This window comes from Canis lupus, chromosome 22 (assembly GCF_011100685.1).
Source record: "Canis lupus familiaris isolate Mischka breed German Shepherd chromosome 22, alternate assembly UU_Cfam_GSD_1.0, whole genome shotgun sequence".
NCBI lineage: Eukaryota > Metazoa > Chordata > Mammalia > Carnivora > Canidae > Canis > Canis lupus.
In genome coordinates this window covers 15,805,163-15,825,035 of record NC_049243.1, presented here as the reverse complement: position 1 = coordinate 15,825,035, position 19,873 = coordinate 15,805,163, and the positions used below count along the sequence as shown (strand labels likewise).

At 34.3% G+C, this 19,873-nt stretch overlaps 1 protein-coding gene across 18 annotated transcripts in view; it reads left to right on the top strand.

Moving 5' to 3' along the window:
• DIAPH3 (diaphanous related formin 3) overlaps positions 1 to 19,873 on the top strand; it is a 508,102-nt gene that overhangs the window by 230,684 nt on the left and 257,545 nt on the right. For all 18 annotated transcript variants that reach the window (XR_005376327.1, XR_005376326.1, XR_005376328.1 and 15 more), the window contains 3 exons: positions 5,285 to 5,380; positions 13,697 to 13,791; positions 17,846 to 17,947. Coding sequence is in view for 14 of the 18 variants with exons in the window: in XM_038569687.1 (XP_038425615.1) it covers positions 5,285 to 5,380; positions 13,697 to 13,791; positions 17,846 to 17,947 (293 nt within the window). In the remaining 4 variants the exon portion in view is untranslated. The remainder of the gene's footprint in view (positions 1 to 5,284; positions 5,381 to 13,696; positions 13,792 to 17,845; positions 17,948 to 19,873) is intronic.

Here is a 19,873-nt window from a genome sequence, read left to right as displayed (position 1 = left end):
TAGTAGCATTCTTCGATTTAGAATATTCATTATGGAAAGAGAAAACTGTGCTATTACCTTTTGTGCCTTAGCTACTAGCTACTCACACATTTAGAATTGCATATTCTAGAATTTTTGCAATGGTGAAATAATGTATGATAGAATATGTTGGATCTTACTTCTGAAAAATGTCACATTTTTAATCAATCTGATTAGAATATAATGGAAAATGAACTGGAATAAACTGCATAACCATGTACCATGGAATTATGATTTTTAATGGAAAATTTAGTATGAAAGCAAAGATTTTGAAAGGAGATTCTTTATATAATTTTGCTGCTATTTTTGAAACTTTGAAAATAGAAAAAGAATAAAGAGAAAATGTAATTAAAAAAGACTTTTTCAGTTCATGGCTCTTGGCAACATAGAAAGTTTTGTCATCTTTGACTTCATTCTGACATAAAACCCTCATAAAATGCGGCATATGCTGTGTTAGTGATCAGAACCATTTTTGAACAGTATTAATCTTCTGTTGGAAAAATGCCGTCTTACACAACATCTCTAGGAAATAAGATTAAACACAGACCTCTAATGGCAAAAAAAAGCTAGATCACAAGTATAGATGGCACTAATAGTCTGACTTTATGATTCAGAGTTTCATCTTGTACTTGAGAAAATTTCGTCTTTTAGAAGTGTATTTTATTTGCCTTAGAAGAAGAGCTCTACCAGTGGATGGGATGAGTCCAAAATGTCCTCTGTCAGCTTGTGAGCTGTAGTTAGGCACTCCAGTTCTTGTCCCTGATTTCCCTGAGCCCATGGAGCCTGAGGGAAGGTTACAGGAAGGTAATGATTGTCCTATCTCCTTCTCACAAGTTCTCCTAGAGGTCCGGTGTCCCCAGGTCATAGATAAGGGATGTAAGCCACAGTGAGTTAAGTAGTAGGGCTTGGGATGGAGGACTTGATTGGAGATGCCAAGCTCGAGTTGCCTGCAGGACCCTGCACTCTGTTCTGACTAGTATCTCACAGAAATGACATCACCATGGGTAAATGAAATAGGATTTTGTATGTGAACTTCATTTCCACTAAACATCTTCATTTGCTCTTATTCCTCTTGAATGCATTTTCAATGTTGCTGCAACATTTGGATCCTGCTTTATCAGGACCTTTGCATAAACATTTCTGTTGGTATTACACTGATTTAAGGCAATCTATTACCTAGCTTCATTTTTTTTTTCAATCTAACTTTTTATTAGTTTTCCATGTTGAAGCCAAATCAGTCTATTTGGCTAATAAATTATCTGATTTCTAGGGTGTGTGTGTGTGTGTGTGTGTGTGTGTGTGTGTTAATCCTCTTGTCTTTCACAGAAAACTTTACTGCTGCTTATCCCTTTGTCTATATTCTTACTATTTGAAAACATGTTGTTGTTTTTTTTTTTAAAGACTTTATGTGCTACTTGAGAGAACAAGTGAGAGAGAGCATGAACAGTGGGGAGAGGGAGAAGCAGGCTCCCCACTGAGCAGGGAGCCCAATGTGTGGCTCCATCCCAGGATTCTAGGATCATGACCTGCACCAAAGGCAGATGCTTAACCTACTGAGCCACCCAGGTTCCCCTCTGCTCACTATTTCAGTTACATCTTTTCCCAACCATCCTTTGACTATATGGTAATAGGGAAGAGAGGAGAAAATGTAAATATTGTACTATGGGCATGCTGATACATTAAACTCAGTAAACCTCTAATTTGTTACATCTATGAAAAGGCAGAGAATTAGTTAAAACTGTGTCAGCCTCTGATTTGAAGGTTGAAGTGGTCAAAATCACTTGGTCACCACCCCACTCCCTTTTTAATGTGACACCTAATATATTTGAAAGCTAGTGGAAAGGATTTGGAGAGAAAGTCTTGTGATTGCTCTTTTATCAGATTCATTCCCTGAAGTTACTTGCCCAAAGCATTCATTTTCTCATCATGATCATGAGGAGAGCAGTAGTATGACTAGTGATGAAAATTATGTGACCGGTGCAACCAAATGTGTTCAGTGGAATGCCTAGGAGATGGTCAGAGCATGTGGCTTAAAATTAAAGGTTACTAAGTTTCTTTGACTTTTTTCTTTAGACAGGCTGGAACATATTTCAGAATGTCAGAGGATATTGGTATTGAGAAATGAACTGATTAAAAAAAGACTCTGGCCTTTTTTTAAAATTATTTCTTCGCAGATAAAGATAAGAAAAATATACGTTTTCTGAAAAAAGTAGAGAATTGCCTTTCTCCTTTGGTCTGCAGATTCATACATAAAAACATACACCCTACAGCTATTTATTGAATACCTGCCATGTATGTTCCAGGCCTTACTCTGGGATACTAAGATATAATGATGAACAAAGTTTCTTTATTTAAGAGCCTTATTTCATAGTGGAGGGAGAAAGATAAATGTCATGTTTAAAGTATATGAAGAGTAGGTGCTTTGGAGGAGCAAAAGGGGCAGAATGATGGTGTTAGGGGATACTGAGTGGGGGGTGCTATTCCATGTAAGGCAGTAAAGGAAAACTCTTCCGTTAATGTTGAATAGTATTCTTTGCCCTTTGGTGAAGAGACTGCAGTTGATCAAACCAGGAAGTGGGAGATGTGTTAGAAGGAGTTGTGATGCAGGTGGGAAAGGATGGTAAGCACGAGCAGAGAAAAAGTAGTAGCCAGGGAAATGGTGAGGAATGCTTAGCTTAGGTATCATTTTGGAGTTAGAATTGCCTGGATTGAGTGATGGATTGGATATGATTTTGAGGGAAATAGTAGAAAACAGGAGGACTTCAAGCTGAGTTCAGCAGTTGCAACAAGAGCATCCCTGTTTTTTTAAATTAATTGATTTTTTTATTATTTTTGAGATGAGGAAAACTGCTGGAAGAGCAGGTATGGAGGGGTTGTATGTGTCTGGTTTTGGACAATTTAAATTGAAGATTCCCATTAGACATCCAAGTAGAGATGCCGAGAGTAGGCCCTTGGGTATTCAATCTGGAATTCAGGAGACACATGTGGCTAGGATTCTACTTTTGGGAGTCAGACCTTCTTTTCATCCCAGTGGCTCCTGTTCCAGATGAGGGCACCATTTATTCTCCTTTGAGTTTTTAGGACTCCCTCTGTCTTGGCCTTCTACTGTTTTACTTTTGCTACTCTTTCAATTCACTTCGAAGAGCCTGAGTTTTTTCTAAAATGCAACTTTTGTGATGTCTGTCACATACTTAAACCTCCGTGGCTCCTCATTGCTTAGAGGATAAAATCCAGACTTCTTAACCTAGCTTAGAAGGTCTTGCATGATGCGGCACCTGCTTAGTTTCTGGTGTCGTTTACTTGCACTCAATATTCTCTGCTCTTACTATTCTCACTTCTTTCTGTGCCCATCAAGTTCTTAGATCTTTAGACCTTCAAACACTGTCTTTCTGTTATCTGATCCATCCTCCTACCACCCCAAACCCTTCTCTCCTGCCTAACTCCTTTTCTCTTTTAAGCTTTTGATTAGGTATCACTTATTACATGAAGACACTGTCTCATAAGTATGGGTTATGGAGTTCTTTATTTACTGTGGTTCTTATCAAAACATTGGAGACTTATCTATATATTGTAGTTGACATTTGCTTTGCGTTCACCGTTGTTGGTCTTTAAATTCTGTTGGGCTAGGATGTCTCTCTTTTGACTAGTATTATGTCTATATCGCCTAGCACAGTCCCTTTTAATTGGTGCTTAAAACTCATTTGAATGAGAGAATAAGTAAAGTTGCTGATTATAAGACACATATGCAAAATTCAACAAAGTTTCTACATTCTAGCAGTAACTAGTTACAAAGTATAGTGGGGAAGGGTAGAATTAACCAGTCTCTCTGCCCCCCATCCCCATACTTAAGAGTATAATTTAGATATACTTAGGACACCTAACTCTAACAATGTGCAGGTTGCCTACAAAGAACACTGTGCTAATCTGAATAACTGTAAACACATGTCATGTTGATGGCTGGGAATTTTGAATATTGTCAACATATCAAATCTCCTTGAATCTATTTACAAATGCCTCATGAGTCAAATACAATTCAAATGGATTTTATTTTTGGAACTTTTGAATCACTCTAAGGTTTGCATGGAAAAATACATGAGAAAAAGAAAATTTAGAAAGGGAAGCAAAAATAATTTGAACATACAATTAAGATACATCATGCAAGGCTTAAGACAAAATGATAGCGGCACAGGAACAGTACTTAGAATAATGGAACAGAATTAGAAGCCCAGAAAAACAATTAAGGATAAAAGTGTAATATAAAATCAGCTGGGAAAGAGGACTATTAATAAAATGGTAGAGGTAATTAGTTAATAAATATTTTGAAAAATTTAAAAGTTGATCCCTGTCTCACACTATGTACCAAAACGTGATTATGATGGTCTTTTTTTTGACATAATGTAATTATATTGTGCCATCTTATATATATGAAGATGCTTTTGGAAGCTATTTCCCCTAATATTAGTGATTTATTTGTACATATGTAACTAAACACTTTGCTCCATTATTCTTTATTATCAAGATCCTATTTTTATAAGATGAATGGCTTTGACCACAGCTGCTATCCATGGACACAAAGGAGAGGGAAGATGATAGGATCACTATTGGTTCCAGCTCTTAACCTTGACTATCATATACTTTGCTGTAAGGACACGTCATACATAGATTGTTGTTTAGCATGATACATTTATTCTCTTATTTTTTACTAAGGATAGGGAGGTTAGATACATCTGTTGATTTTAAAACTCTCAGATACAATAAGCTAAGTATCAAATTTTGACTGTTTTCAAAGATTTGGATAACAGATTATAAACCACCTACTCTGCCAGTTTATTAGGAACTATATTTTTAAATAAGCATGGTATATCAGACATAAAATAGCCATGTGTATATGTTTGCTTAGCCCTCTTAGAGCTAACTTCTTAACCTACCCTAAGTGTAAATATATTCGTTTATGTAATCATACATAATTGAGTCCTGTATACTGCTCAAATGTGCTAAGTGTACTCATTCTTAGACCCAATGGTATTGGTTTCTATAATGAACATCGGTTTTGTTTTTCCTGTTTGACTTTCAAGTATTTACTCTTAGTTTTTCTAGCATAAAACCACCAGTGCCTATTTGAAACAGTTTAGGTCTTGAGATATCTATTCTTTTTATAACTATGTTTAAAAGAATTCTAGCTTTTTAGATTCTTTGATAATAGTTAACGACCTGTCCTTTTACTGCTGAATGTTTTACTGACATGGATCTATCCTTGGTTTTACAGAGAGAAGAGAAGAAGAAGATTTTGAAGAAAAGAAAGCTATTAAGAAAAAAATTAAAGAGCTTAAATTTTTAGATTCTAAAATTGCCCAGAATCTTTGTACGTATGAAACTTCAGTACTATTACATTAGCAAAACACTGGAGGTGGTTCCTATAAATTATTTGATTTTCTTTATGACTTGTTTTTCGTTATTTTAATATTTTATTATTTGCATAACAACTTCAAAGATAATTCTTTTCCTTTAGGCAATCTATGGGTTAAATTCTTCAAAAAAATTAATGCATTTTAGAAAATAAAATTGCAAAAAAAATAAAATAAAATTGCTAAGGAAAGTGTTTAAAATGAAAATAAGTCTATAACTTACCCTTTGTCTAAGTATATAAATAATGAGTTAAGAAATTTAGGTGATAACATCATATTTTAAAAAATGGTAGTGGATTATTTCTTTTATACCTCTGAATCTCTATTATTTTTGATACTTGATCACACACAAAAGAGGTTGGAATATTAATGGAAATTAGGATGATGAGTAAAATGAATTCCATTATCCCATCTGAGCAGTTCAAAGCCTTTCCTCAGAAGTAATGACTGGAAATATTTTAGATTTAATTACTGTTAGAGGAGCTAAATACTTAGTGTTGAATTGTCTCCCTGACTGAATTACTCTGGGAAAAGAGGGCAAAGAGTTTTGCTTCTAACTCATTTCCAACTGCAACTTAAATGCATCAAAGATAGTTTGCTTGGAACTGAGATAATACCATATGTATGTATTACTTTCTAAATTTGTGAGAGGAATATAATGTCGAGAATTTAGAGGCATGGAAAGTTAACATGGCTCTTTAGTCTGCCTTTCAATTATTACATGCCTCAAGAGAGCTTTAGCAAGTATTGGGAACAAAATTCTTTGGTAAGAGGATAAAGATCCATGCTATCAATGGAAGAAGGAATTATGCTGGGGTCAGTAAGTATAAAAGACAGAGCTGGGGATCCCTGGATGGCTCAGCGGTTTAGTGCCTGTCTTCGGCCCAGGGCATGCTCCTGGAGTCCCAGGATCGAGTCCCGCATCGTGCTCCTTGCGTGAAGCCTACTTCTCTCTCTGCTTCTCTCTCTCTCTGTCTCTCTCTCTGTCTCTCATGAATAAATAAATAAAATCTTAAAAAAAAAAAAAAAGAGCTGACACTCCTATGGAAGTTTTGAGACCTCCTTCCTTTCATGCTTACTATGACAGAGGACCACCCCTTTTTTGCAGTCTGGATATGCCAAGATCCCCATGGATAGTGTGTAAACAACGATGTGCTTGGCCAATATACTACTCTATTATTTCTGGGTAAAAGTTGATTGCACATCCTCTACATTCTTGAAATTAGAAGTCGCCATGTGACTTGTTTAGGCCAAGGACAGCGTAGGTGGAGATGAGGTACCTTTTGCGTGGAAGCATTTATTGCTGGTGTGAGAAACTCCAGTGCTCTTTCCCTTGCACGCAGAATGGCAGTCAAAATGGTGTCCATCACCGTGATGTGAAGATAGTATCAGAGCTCTTTCTGTTGTGTAATAGACATGTAGTCTGAATTAGAAATGATTTGTATATTGTATATGTACGTGTACATGCTTAGACTACTGAGATTTGGGGGACTGTTACATGATATAGATAGTTTCAGGGAATTTTCCCTTTAAAGAAATGTTGACTTCAAAGCATTATTAACATAGATAACGTCTAAAAGTTCTGTTCTCTGTGATCTGAAAGAGTTTTTCTTGAAAAGTGTCCATGACTTGCATTACTGATTCCTAGGCTTAACTCTAAACAGCCTGGTTAAGGTCCTGAAGAAATCAATCTATTCTCTCTTTCTCTCTTTCTCCTTCTCTCTTTCTCTCTTTCTCTCTTCTTTTTCTTTTTTCTTTTCTTTTCCTTTCTTTTTTTTCTCTCTCTTTCTCCTTTCCTTTCTTTCCTTTTCTTTCTTTCCTTTCTTCTTTCAAGATTTTATTCATTTGAGAAAGCAAGAGTGCACGCACATGAGCAGGGAGGAAGGGCAGAGGAAGAGGGACAAGCCAGACTCTTGCTGAGCAGACACCTGGACTCAGGGCTTGATCCCAGGACCCTGAGATCATGACCTGAACTGAAGGCAGACCCTTAATCAACTGAGCCATGCGGGTACCCCCAAGAAATACCATTTTTAACAGAATTCTTTTCAGATGGATCAGCCATAATAGGTTAGCATAAATAACGATCTCAAAGTTGAATAATTGACGTTGATATTATTTATGTGACAAAACATGTGCTAAATGGGATTTGAAATTTAATTGTAATGGCTAATAATTATTGATTACCTTTTTGTTCTAGTTCTATGTTTGGCCCTTTAATCTTTATTACAAGCCTATCACATAGGTGGTAGCATTGATATTATGGGTAGGTATAGCAGTTCAGTGACTTGAATAAGGTTGCTTATTTTGAAAATGGTCAGTAGGAATACAGTATGCTATTCCTGTTTGGAAATAACAAATAATATTATAAAGAGGATATTGTTTGTCTTTTTCTTTTAGCTAGAGGATATATATTCATTTATTTGTTAAACATGTTTTAAAGTATAAGACCGAACAGTCTAGAATTTATACCATGTCATATTATGATGTAATCCATTTCTGGATTCTTCTTGCCCTCTTTGGTTGTAGCGAGTATTATGACTTAAGCTTTAAGAAGCTTTAGCAACCTATAATCTTGACCGTAATTATAGTCTGATTCACAGCTGGTTTTTGTCTGTGAAATTCAGTCTTTTGAGATACTGGATTCTGAAAAGAGTCTTGTGGTAGTGCCAAGACACTCTGTTGTCACTTAGAAACCTGAGATACTTTCTCTGAGATTTCTCTTAACTGAAATATTTGATAGAATTTTGGGGAAAGGATCTAAAATCTACTCCTTTGTTTACCTATTTATTCAAGGGTGTATTAGGTTCTCCCATATTTGAGTTCATAATTGGTTTGGCAGAGACCCTCGGCTGAGCATAAAAGGTACAGTTCCAGCCACTCTAGGCTTGAGAGATGTCTTAGGAGTTTTACAAAGTTCATATGCGGGAACCCTGGGTGGCGCAGCGGGTTTAGTGCCTGCCTTTGACCCAGGGCGCGATCCTGGAGATCCAGGATCGAATCCCACGTCGGGCTCCCGGTGCATGGAGCCTGCTTCTCCCTCTGCCTATGTCTCTGCCTCTCTCTCTCTCTCTCTCTCTCTCTCTCTCTCTCTGTGACTATCATAAATAATAAATAAAAAAAAATAAAGTTCAAAGTTCATATGCTTTACCAGATTTTTGGAGTATTAGAGCTATAAAGGGAAGAACCCTGGAATCTATGAATTAATGTAAAGGTTTAAATATTTATAAGTTCCCTTGAAGAAAACATGTGTGACTGGTTCCAAAATCTGCACACTTTACACTTCTTCACTGAACTCAAAGCTCCCCACTGGGATCTATATAATCACATTTTGAAGGATAAGATGCATGTTAGTAAAAATATTCACTTTAATGGGTCTTTTGGAGGCTTTAAATGAGTATCTCATTCTCAGTAACTTTTAATTTGTTTTTTAAAGGTCTAGGCTTGCCTTCTGAATTGTGTGTTATGCATTAGGCCATTTTCAACTATTCTGTCACTTTTTTTGCCCTTAGAGCAACTGTTTTCCTAAAACCTTATTCATAAGCGATAAAAACAACATAGTTAAAAAAACACAACAATAACATAGTTTAGTCTTTGTAAATATTGGTATTTGATGTACATGTTATTTTAACTATATAATCATTAATACCTGAAAGCAATGGATGAATTGCAAATATAGAAGAAAGTAAAGGAATAAATGATGTCCATTTGCAAAATAAACTCTTCTAAAACATTTCATTTTTTTATATGTTATTATATTGATTATGCAAGTTGTGTAGTTTTGTTTATTCCTATGGTTTGTATACTTCAAAAGTGTGTGACATCATAGAAGGTTTTTATCTGTAATTTTTTTTTATCTCCAAGATCATTTTCACTTCGGGCACCAGTTGCAAGTTTGGGGGTCCCCAAGGCCACTCTTAAGTATGATAATTTGTTACAAGATTTCCCAGAACTGACAGAAAGCTATTTGACTCACACTTACATGGTACAGATTAAAATCAGTCAAGTAAAGAGGTACATGGAGCAGAGTTTAGGAGAATTCTGAGGGTGGAGTTTTCAGCCATGGAGAGCTCTAGCTTCTCCCAGCAATGATGCATAATAATACTCACAGATTATTGCCAACCAGGGAGGCTCACTTAAGCCCTGGTGTCCAGCATTTTTACTAGGTCTTGGTTATATGACCTGAGTTTTCAGACCCTCGAGTGGTAAGGCTAATACTGTGACCCAAAGCCCCCACCATAGGTCACATTATTAGTGTAGACTGTCTGGTGTAACCTGGTATCTCCAGTAAATAGAGACACTCTCATCACACAGGACATCCCCGGGGCTTTTGAGAATAGCTCACAGGAACCGGACCTCACTCGAGCAAGCTGAATCCTTTACCACACAGTCAGTGTCACCTTTTTCCACCCCATGTGTTCTGTTTTCATATTATTCTTTTAAAATTATTTTAATTGCATTGTTATGGCATATTATACAGGAGTGAATATATACAATGCATGCTACAGTTTAATCTAAATCAAACACCTACAGCTAAAGAAATAGAACGTGACTCCTACTTTAGAGACTTAATAGGACCTTTTCCAATTTTATCTCCCTTACTATGTGAAGTATCATTATCTTAAATCTTGGTTTAAGTATTTCTTTTCTTTATAGTTTTACCAACCATGTACATATTCTTAAGTAAGTTGTTTGGTTTGGGCTGACTTCGAATTGTATATGAATAAAATTATAGCATATTAATGCCTCTAACTGTAGTATATTCATTTTTATTGTGGTTATAATACCGTGTCTTTGAATGCTATACTCTATTCATTTACTCCTTCGTTGACTCTTGGGTTGTTTCCAGCTTTGGTGGTACTAAGGCAGGATGTGGCAAACTATAGTCCACATGCTAAATTTTGCCCTTGCCTGTTTGTTGAAACACAGTCTTTTGGAACTTAGCCAGGACATTTATTCATATATTATCTATGGATGCTTCTGTGCTATGCTAGCAAAGTTGACTCGTTGTGATAGAGACTGTATGGCTTACAAAACCTAAAATATTATGTAGCTGTAACAGAAAAAATTAGGTGACTATTGCTCTAAGTTTATACTGTTCTGTGTTTGTACAAATTTATTCCTCGACAATCACTGCTTGAATATTCCTGCTTCCCTGCCTTACCAGTGCCATGTGTTTTACAAGGATCTAGTGTGGCTTTAAAAAAATTTTCCTTGTGATTTGTTGAGCATTCTTATTGTGATGATTTGTGTGTCTCTCTGTAATTCTAGAAAATTCTAACATTTTCTCTTCAAATCAGATTTCTTTCAACTGTGTTCTTTTTGTGATTGCCTGTTGCAACGCCAAGTTGACATTTTTAAGGTACCTTTATTCCTCTTCTAGGTCTCTTCACTTAGTATTTTCCCATCTCTTTATAATTTGTGTTTTGGATCACTTCTTTGCCTATGTCTTTGATGTTCTCAGTTTTCTCTTTATCTGATGTCTGATCCATATGTTGTTTTTAATGTCAGTAGTTTAATATATATATATTCACATATATGTGTATATATATATATATGCATATAATTTTTTCCAAGTTTTTTTCCTCCCTCAAATCTTGTTTCTTCTTAATAATCTTTTTCTTCCTTTCTTGGCCATTATTTCAAACTTTCATTTTTTAAAATATTTTTTTCTCCCAGGATTTCTGTTTTCCTTCCTTTCAGGGCAGCTCAGTAATTCATTTAAGATATATACACACACGTGCATGCACATATGTATGTTTTTTAGGTGTTTCAAGGTTTTATTTTTTTATTCTTGAAGTATAGTTGATGCACAATATTAAAATTAGTTTCAGTTGTACGAGAGAGTGATTTGGGAGCTCTATACTTTTTGCTGTACTGAGGGTATTTCTTGATTAAGATAAAAAATATCCTTTCAGGATGGAGGAGATATTTCAAGAGCTTTTCTCTTCCATAATAACTAAAATATATAAAAGTATAATTTTTTTCTCTCAATGACTATATTATGCTTCAGAGTAACTTTATCCTTTGATCTTTGTATTTAATGTTGTAATCCTTTCTATATTTCTGTGTTGTATCCACAGACTAGGTTTCTTGAGTGAAATTTATTGCTTCCTAAAGGGAATTAATAATTTCAGAGTTTCTGCTTAATCTTAGGAAATTTGCAATTCAGGTGTATTTTAACAATTGCCTTTTCAATTTGCCTACTCCTAAGGTTTAACATATTATTACTTTTTTTTTCCTTTGGTCTTTTTTTTTTTTTCTTAATCTTTTAATTAAGTTTATATATATTTTGCTCATTTTTATTTTTAGATCCCTGGGTATTCTAAATGAAGGAAAAACAAATGCTTTCGATCTTAAGGCAGGTTTATCTACTCAGCTTCCTTGCTTTTTAAATGTTTTGGTGCTTTGATGGTGTTTCCCTTTTATGGTATCAGATATCAATCTTTTCACAGATTTTCCATCAACTTATACGATTAAGATGTTCTCCTACCGGGGCAACCCCGGTGGCTCAGCGGTTTGGCGCCGCCTTCAGCCCAGGGCTTGATCCTGTAGACCCGGGATTGAGTCCCATGTCAGGCTCCCTGGATGGAGCCTGCTTCTCCCTCTGCATATGTCTCTGCCTCTCTCTCTCCCTCTCTCTCTCTCTCTCTCTCTCTCTGTCTCTCGTGGATAAATAAAATCTTTAGAAAAAAAAAAAGATGTTCTCTTACCATACCGGAGCCAATTTGGCACGTTAAATTTCTTTTAGTATTCATTTGTGTTAATATTTACATTTAATTCTACAATCATATGCAACTTGTTTTGTACATGATATACAGATTTAGATTTCTTGTCCCATCAATTGTTTATTGATGATTTCTTTGAGATCATATAGTTAATATATTTTTGTACTTTTTTCATTGTCTTCTATAGGGTTATCCTGTTATAATTTCATTAATCTCTGTTGCATTAATAATTATGTCATTTATTCTATCTTGTTGGGATACTGCGGATTATACCGATCCATAATTTCTAGTACCATTATCTCATATTTATGACTGAGTTCAGAAATGTGTCAATGAAGCTGGTGATGAGAATACAAATGGTACCCTTGTTGCTTATCTGTAGATGATCCATGGTATCCTCAGGTCCTACAGCCTTTAGGAAAGAAGTAGATCATATTTTCTCAATCTTATAAAAAAAATACTGTCCTTCTATGAAAATACCTACAGACAAAATGACCTAAGTTCAGCATATAAAATAAATTAGTGGCAAATTCTGAGTATGTTCAGGAAGTGACATAACGCCACTGAAGAAGAGATAGAATAGTAGAGTAAGGTAGGAAACAGCAAAAGCGTTACATCTAATACTGTGAAAATACACATTTACCTCAGTAGAGCTTTTGAGATCATTGTGTTTTAATATTAGATATATGAGGTATTTAAAAAATGTAAATAATGTTGAAACTCTTAGTAATAACATATTATCCATTTGGGTAGTTATCCAGGACAATTTATCTTCTAGTATTGGATATTCAAACTTTAATTACAAGCAAAAGCTATTTTTCTGGCATATTGTCTAATATTTTTATTTTTTATTATTATTTTTTAAAGATTTTATTCATGAGAGAGAGAAAGAGACAGAGAGAGAGAGGCAGAGACACAGGCAGAGGGAGAAGCAGGCTCCATGCAGGTAGCCTGATGTGGGACTCGATCCCAGGACTCCAGGATCATATCCTGAGCTGAAGATGGCGCTAAACCGCCAAGCCACCCTGGTTGCCCTAATATTTTTAAATGGGGAAATGCTACTATAATTTGCAGTAGTATTAATGCACTACTTATCAGTTTTCCTAAAATATTTTTTGTTAACTACTTAGTAGGGCTAGAAGATATTATACAAGCTAATAACACATGTTTAGACAAACATTACATGTTTGTACATATTGCTGTACATATTGCTGTTTCATTGCTCTTTTTATTACAATGTGATATTTTTATGGCATACCAAGTATATTTCAGGGTTTTTTTAATCACATATAAGTTGGCACCATTCCATGATAGGCTAATAATGAAGTATTAAAAATCAACCTTGGAACCAACATAATAATATAGGACCATTGCTTAAATACTAGTTCTAAAGCCACAATAGAAAATGCGCTAATGAACGTTTCTCCCATAGTAATTATATATAATGTTTAAAGTCTCTCATTTTATGAATTGTTTTTTATTTTATATATAGAACTACATCTCAGATTCTTCTCTTACTCATTATGAACCTCTCTTTTCTCCTTTTAGCCATCTTCCTGAGCTCTTTTCGGGTGCCATATGAGGAAATCAAAACGATGATATTGGAAGTGGATGAAACACAGTTGGCAGAGTCTATGATTCAGGTAAACAAACTGGCAGAGAGCTTAAATTCCAATATTTCATCACAAGCTTCTCATTAAATAGAAATCTGTAAGTGAAGCAAAATTCTTAAACCAAATCATTCAACTGGAAAATCATTGCTGCATAATTAGTTTTAGCATAACTTCTGCTTTGCCAGGAGATAAAACTTTGCATCTTCTCTTAACTGCAAACCAAATATAATGCTATCAAAATAATTGCATTTCAATTATTTTAAATGACTGTTCTGAAAGGCAAATTGTTTAATTTTACATATATGTTTTTGTTTTGGTTACAGTTAAAATTAGTAATATGTTAATTAAAATTTATTTGTATAAATCTTTTAGAATATGTTTTTCTTTGACTTTTGTCTTATAAAGCTCTATTTTGATTTGGTCTAGAAGATAGAGGGAGTGTTCTCTTTATTTAAAAGTTACCTTTATTTAAACAACCCTTCCTCGAGTCATTTATGTTTGTAGGAGTGCTAGAAGCTGTAAGCATAGCATTCTGAATTCATTCAGGAGGCTGCGAGATTTTTTTAATGGCTTTTACCCAGAGTGGCATATAAGGAATACTAGTATGGTGCCAGAGTTACTTCCTGAATTCCACATAAGGCATCAATGCATATCTTGATAAAATATAAAATCAGAGTATCAAACCACAAATTATATAGTGAGAGAATAATATGTTGACTGTCTTTCATTTTTATAATGTATGGTAGTTAGAAAAATAATTTTTTTAGCAATAAAAAGAAACCAGAGATTATTAGTGTCAACATATGTTTAAAATTATTTTAGATATTTAATCCATCAGTAGATGGTACCTTGAGCAGTTTTTGGTTTTGCCTCTCCTACCTTGTCTTCTGAATGTGGTTGTAATGTAATTCCAGTAGGATTTTTTGCTGTGAATCAATGGGACTCCCAAACACCTGATCCAGTAACTCTTAAAACCTTTATTCTCTAGCACTTTCTTGTTATGAGATCTTTGTCTTTGTTACTGTTGGATTGTAAATGTGCCTTGTTGTTGGGAGTAGATTTCAAGTTCCTTAAAGAACATTTTTCTCCTTAATACATGTTTGTATTTTTTCTAGTGCATTTGTTGAATATTTACAGAGTAGCTTTTAACTTGATTACATGAATGTGTTGGATGTTCATTTGGATTTTGTTGTGTAGAGATGGGGAAAAATGTGGATTTTTAAAATTCATGTCCAAAGATCATCCAGGTCCATACAGTTTCTTAATATATTAGTTTTCTATTGCAGCTGTAATAATTTACCACAACTCTAGTAGTTTAAAATAACACATTTCTACTGAACAGAAATCTGACACGTGTCTTACCATGCTAAAGTCAGGTGTTGGCAGGCTTGCGTTCCTTTCTGTAGAATTTAGGGGGGAAAGATCCTTTTCTTTGTCTCTCCTGGTTCTTCATGGATGCTCACATTCCTTGGTTTGGGACAACTTTTCTTCAACTCTGGAGCAGTGCTGCCTCCCTCTTCTTTTTACTATAGTCACATCTCCTTCTCGCTCCATTATTCTGCCCCTCTCTTCCACTTTTAAGAACCATTGTGGTTCAGATAATCCAGGAAAATTTTCCTATTTGAAGGTCAGCTGATAATAACCTTGATTCCCTTTGCTATGTAACTTAATATTTCCACAGATTCTTGGGATTAAGTGTGAACACCTTGGGGCGGGGGAATGTGGTTCAGGTTGTCATTCTGCCTACCACATCTACTAAATATAAAACTGGTTTTAGAAATTTAAAATCTAAAGACTTGGTTTGGGTATTTATATATTGACTAAAAAATAAGAATTTCATGCTATTTGAAGTCTTGTTTTAATTTTAAAAATATGTACCTAATTATAAAATGAAGAACTGCTGATTTTGAACAGAACATGAAGAAAACATTATTTTATAATAATCATCATTTTGGTAAGCTCTGTTCACACTCATGATTTTATTTTGGCATATCTAATCACTTATTCATATATAACTAGATGTCAGTAGTATGTTATTTTTGATGTCAGCTTTCTACCTCATTCTTGCCCACTTGCCTTCATTTGTCTTTTGTTAATTAATTCAATTAGCAAATATTTTATTACACCCACCATGTTCAGGGCATTATGTCAGGCTCAATTAGACATAGGTTTTACCTTTTTGGAACCTATAGTTCGGCAAGGAAGATGACATTTACATATAAAATTATAATACAAGATAAACATGGATAGATCAAGATTTTTTTTTTTTTTTTCCGAATTAGAGGGTGTTTTAGAGGAGTACTGTGCCATGTGTGAAGGTGAGGGTACTTACATGTGTGCATGTGTGGAGGTGAGGGTTCTTTGGTGTTGAAATATGGATATAGAAAGGGCAGTAGGATTGTATGAGTTACATAGCAAGGATCAGTTATTCTGGAACGAAGAATTCCCTGTGCTGTGAGGGAAAAGCTGGAGGGTGTGTGGGCAACTGCTAAGAGTTTAGTTTGATAGGACCTTAGGATTGGTGAAAGAATGGTACCTTTGATAAAGGGAAAGACAAAGGAAGTTTGGCCTGTATTCTTACAAATCATAATAGTCTTAATACTTCACAAAGCAAAACTGATGAAGTGAAAAATTGATAAATTCATGACAAAAGATAATTATATATTAACTACAAATATTTAAGGGGATTTGATATTTATCTAAAAGGATACTGAAGAAATTCAGAGACCTGATTAGTAAATAACTCAAATAATCCAGCTGTCGGCTAGAATGGTTGAAAGAAACATAAATAACCATGTCTTTCGGCCTCAGGCAATTTTAATTAGAGAAATTTTTCTTATATGGAAAAATCTTCTACCTGTATTGTTTTTATTCAGTTGGTAGTATTAATAGTAAATACTTTTTTTATGGATGATCTTAAATTGCCACTTTTTTTTGTTTGTTTTTGGCCAGTCAACCAAGTTTTTGTCCAAAGGTACACAGTGAGTCCAAAACTTGTTCTTTGATCTAAATACTTTGATATGTAACATTCTCTAACATTATTTTTAACTAATGACACTTGGGGGGGAGTTTTTCCCGATATATATAGCATGGTATAGGCTTAATTATAACTTGTACTTGACTTTGGGTTTGTACAGAGTATATTGATGCTATAATCTGGGGTTGTGAGCACCAACCACTCTTTTAATTTTAATATAGGGACACTAACTTGTTATAACACTATTATAGTCAATTATAATTGGATACAGTGGATCTGTATAGACTTTGTCCGCAGGATTGTGTTATCATTTAAGTTCTAACAGGGAAGATAAGTTGTGTGTTTATTTGGTCTTTCTCCATTGGGAGTATTTCTCTTGTCTAAATGTATGTCTTGGGAAAGGCCATGCACAAAGAAGACAGAATAACCAAGAACCTGTGGTTTCTGGACTGCAGATGATACAGGCAAAAGGCCATGGGCACTTAGGTTCCTAAAGGATTTCTTTATAAGCTTTTTATCTGCAAAGTACATCATCCTGTGTCTTCAGTGCCTTTTCAGATTTTCTTTCCCATCAGAAAAGTTAGTTTGTCTTTGTTTTAGAAATATTTTAATTTTTATTATTAAAACTGTAATCGTGTTGATTAAATCTTGCAAGCACTTTCATTAAAACTCTCTGGATTTCATTTCTTTCTCTTTCCTTTTAGTACCAATATGATAATTTCTTTTATCCCCTCAAATGAAGTGTTAAAATGTTTGACTTTGCTGAAATTTCTGACATTTAATTCCCTAAAGCTGAAATATAATTGATCACATTTACCCAGGTGAGAAAGCTATTCCTTTGGTGTAGGTTGAGTTTTCTTTCTCAGTTATATAGTTAATCAAATAAACATTCAGCAGTGCTTGATATGAATATATAACTCTGGAGAGAGATGAGGGAAATTGACTCTTTCAAGATGCAGAGACTGTCGTATAAGGCTGAAGTTACCTAGAAATAAAACTAAAGATTGACTTTTTCAGTGGTTTGTTTACCATAGTTTATTAATAAATCTTTTTAGAATTTAGGAAGCGTATATAGTGAAGATATTTTCTTGTGGTTTTCATTTTTAGAACCTAATAAAGCATCTTCCTGATCAAGAACAATTAAGCTCACTGTCTCAGTTCAAGAATGACTATAACAACCTATGTGAACCCGAGCAGTTTGCTGTTGTGGTAAGTACTGTCTCTCAGCGTTAGCTTTCCTGGGCGGGGAGTTTTAGACTCTGTCACACAGGAAAGGAACTGTCAGGCCTTTTCACATCAGGATTGTTTCACAAATCTTTAATATCCATTCTGCCTTTTTTTTTTTTTAACCTAAGGATGTTTATGGGAAATTATCTTGATTTCAAATATATATGTTGAAATTGTAACCTCAAAGGAAGTCCAAAGAGTTTTTTAAAAGTATAAACATGATATTTTTGCGTGTGTTCTCTATTTCATGTCAAAAGGTAAGATGAAAACTGCACTGCTGTGACTGAAGAGTATATTTATGATTTATTCTGGAACTACGTATTCCAGCATATTACAAGAGTAGCTTCAGTTTTTGGTTCTAATCTCTTACCTCCATTCATCTTCTATGTTAGACTCTGGAATTAGAAATATAGTCTCTTTCTGGAAAATGAGGGTGAAAAAATGAATACGTTTAAAAAAAATCTTTAAGATACCTTGATAATCATCTTGTTTCAGCCTCCAATTTTATAGAAGTTGGGGTCTAAAGGGGTGAAAATACTTATCAATGTTATATATTAGCTGTGCTGCAACTTAAGATTTTATCAAGCTTGCTTTCTTCTTTTCTTTTTTCCTATCATTAAATTATCATTTTGAAGTTGGTTACATTCAGTCATCCTGACAATACTTTAGTGTTTCATTTCTTTTTTATATGTAAGGTTATTTTTTTTCTCTTTTATCTTCAGTTCTATTACCAATCACCAGGGTATGATAGAATTGTTATTTGATATAATTTTGAAAACTCGGGTTGGGTAACTGCAGGGCTCTCTGCCTACCATATTTTGCATGTGGTTGGCATTTGCTGAAAAAAGCAAGATTTTTCCTTTTTTTTTTTTTAAGATTTATCCTATTTATAGTCTTACAATTTTGATTATAAAACTTTATAACTTATTTTCTTTACAAAAATGTTATTCTTTTTCTTACGCAGTTCTCTAGGGTTCCATTTTTTTCTCCTCTTTTTCTCTTTTCTTCTGTATTTTCTTATTTGCTTTATATTCTTTTACCTGATCACTTTGTCTTTATTTTGATCCCTGTTTGATGCTCTACCTGTAATGTCTTCCACTGGGAATAAGTGAGTAAGGGAGAATTTGCATTAAATTTTTAACTACAAACTACTTAGAGATTTGATTTTTGCCCATCTTTTTTGACTTGAATGAAGATTACAAAATGCAAAATTACAATTTTAAGATATTTCCCATTCACATTAGATCTGAAATACATATGTGAAAAATGCCTTTTTAGCAAGTAACTTTTACATTGCACATCATCACAGAACAAATGTAAAACTCTTGGCATGTTTTAGTGATTTTCACAGAAGAATGAGCTTGAACTTGCAGTTATTTTAGGTGTATTTAAGATAGCCAAGTTATGCCCTCCTTTGAAAATCTGAAGTTTGCATCGAAGACCCATGATTTACAAGCAGTGTTGTCATAGGGGTCAGAAAGCTAAAACAATTATATTTCTAGATACTAATGCTAGAGGTTATAGTTTTGATTTTAAGACAGAGATGGACCATTTCCATTTCAGGAGGTGTCAACTGAAACTTGACCTTGAATCTACACATTCCATGCCAGGTCATACCTGACTGCAACTGGAATTTAATGTAGAAAGATTAATGCTATTGAAAAACTTCTGCTATGGACAATATGAACACTGCTTTATCATATGTTTGTGAATATTCTTGAACACATTTTCATAATTTCTAGTTTGTGTGGTACTAACATTTTAAGACCTAATTGCTTTGGTGAAGAAATGAGAAAGAAAGTTGAGGGGGAAAAATACCGTAATACAAGCACACACACTATATATATAAAATATATATAAATATAAATATATAGGATATGTTAAAATAGAAATATATATAAATGTTTT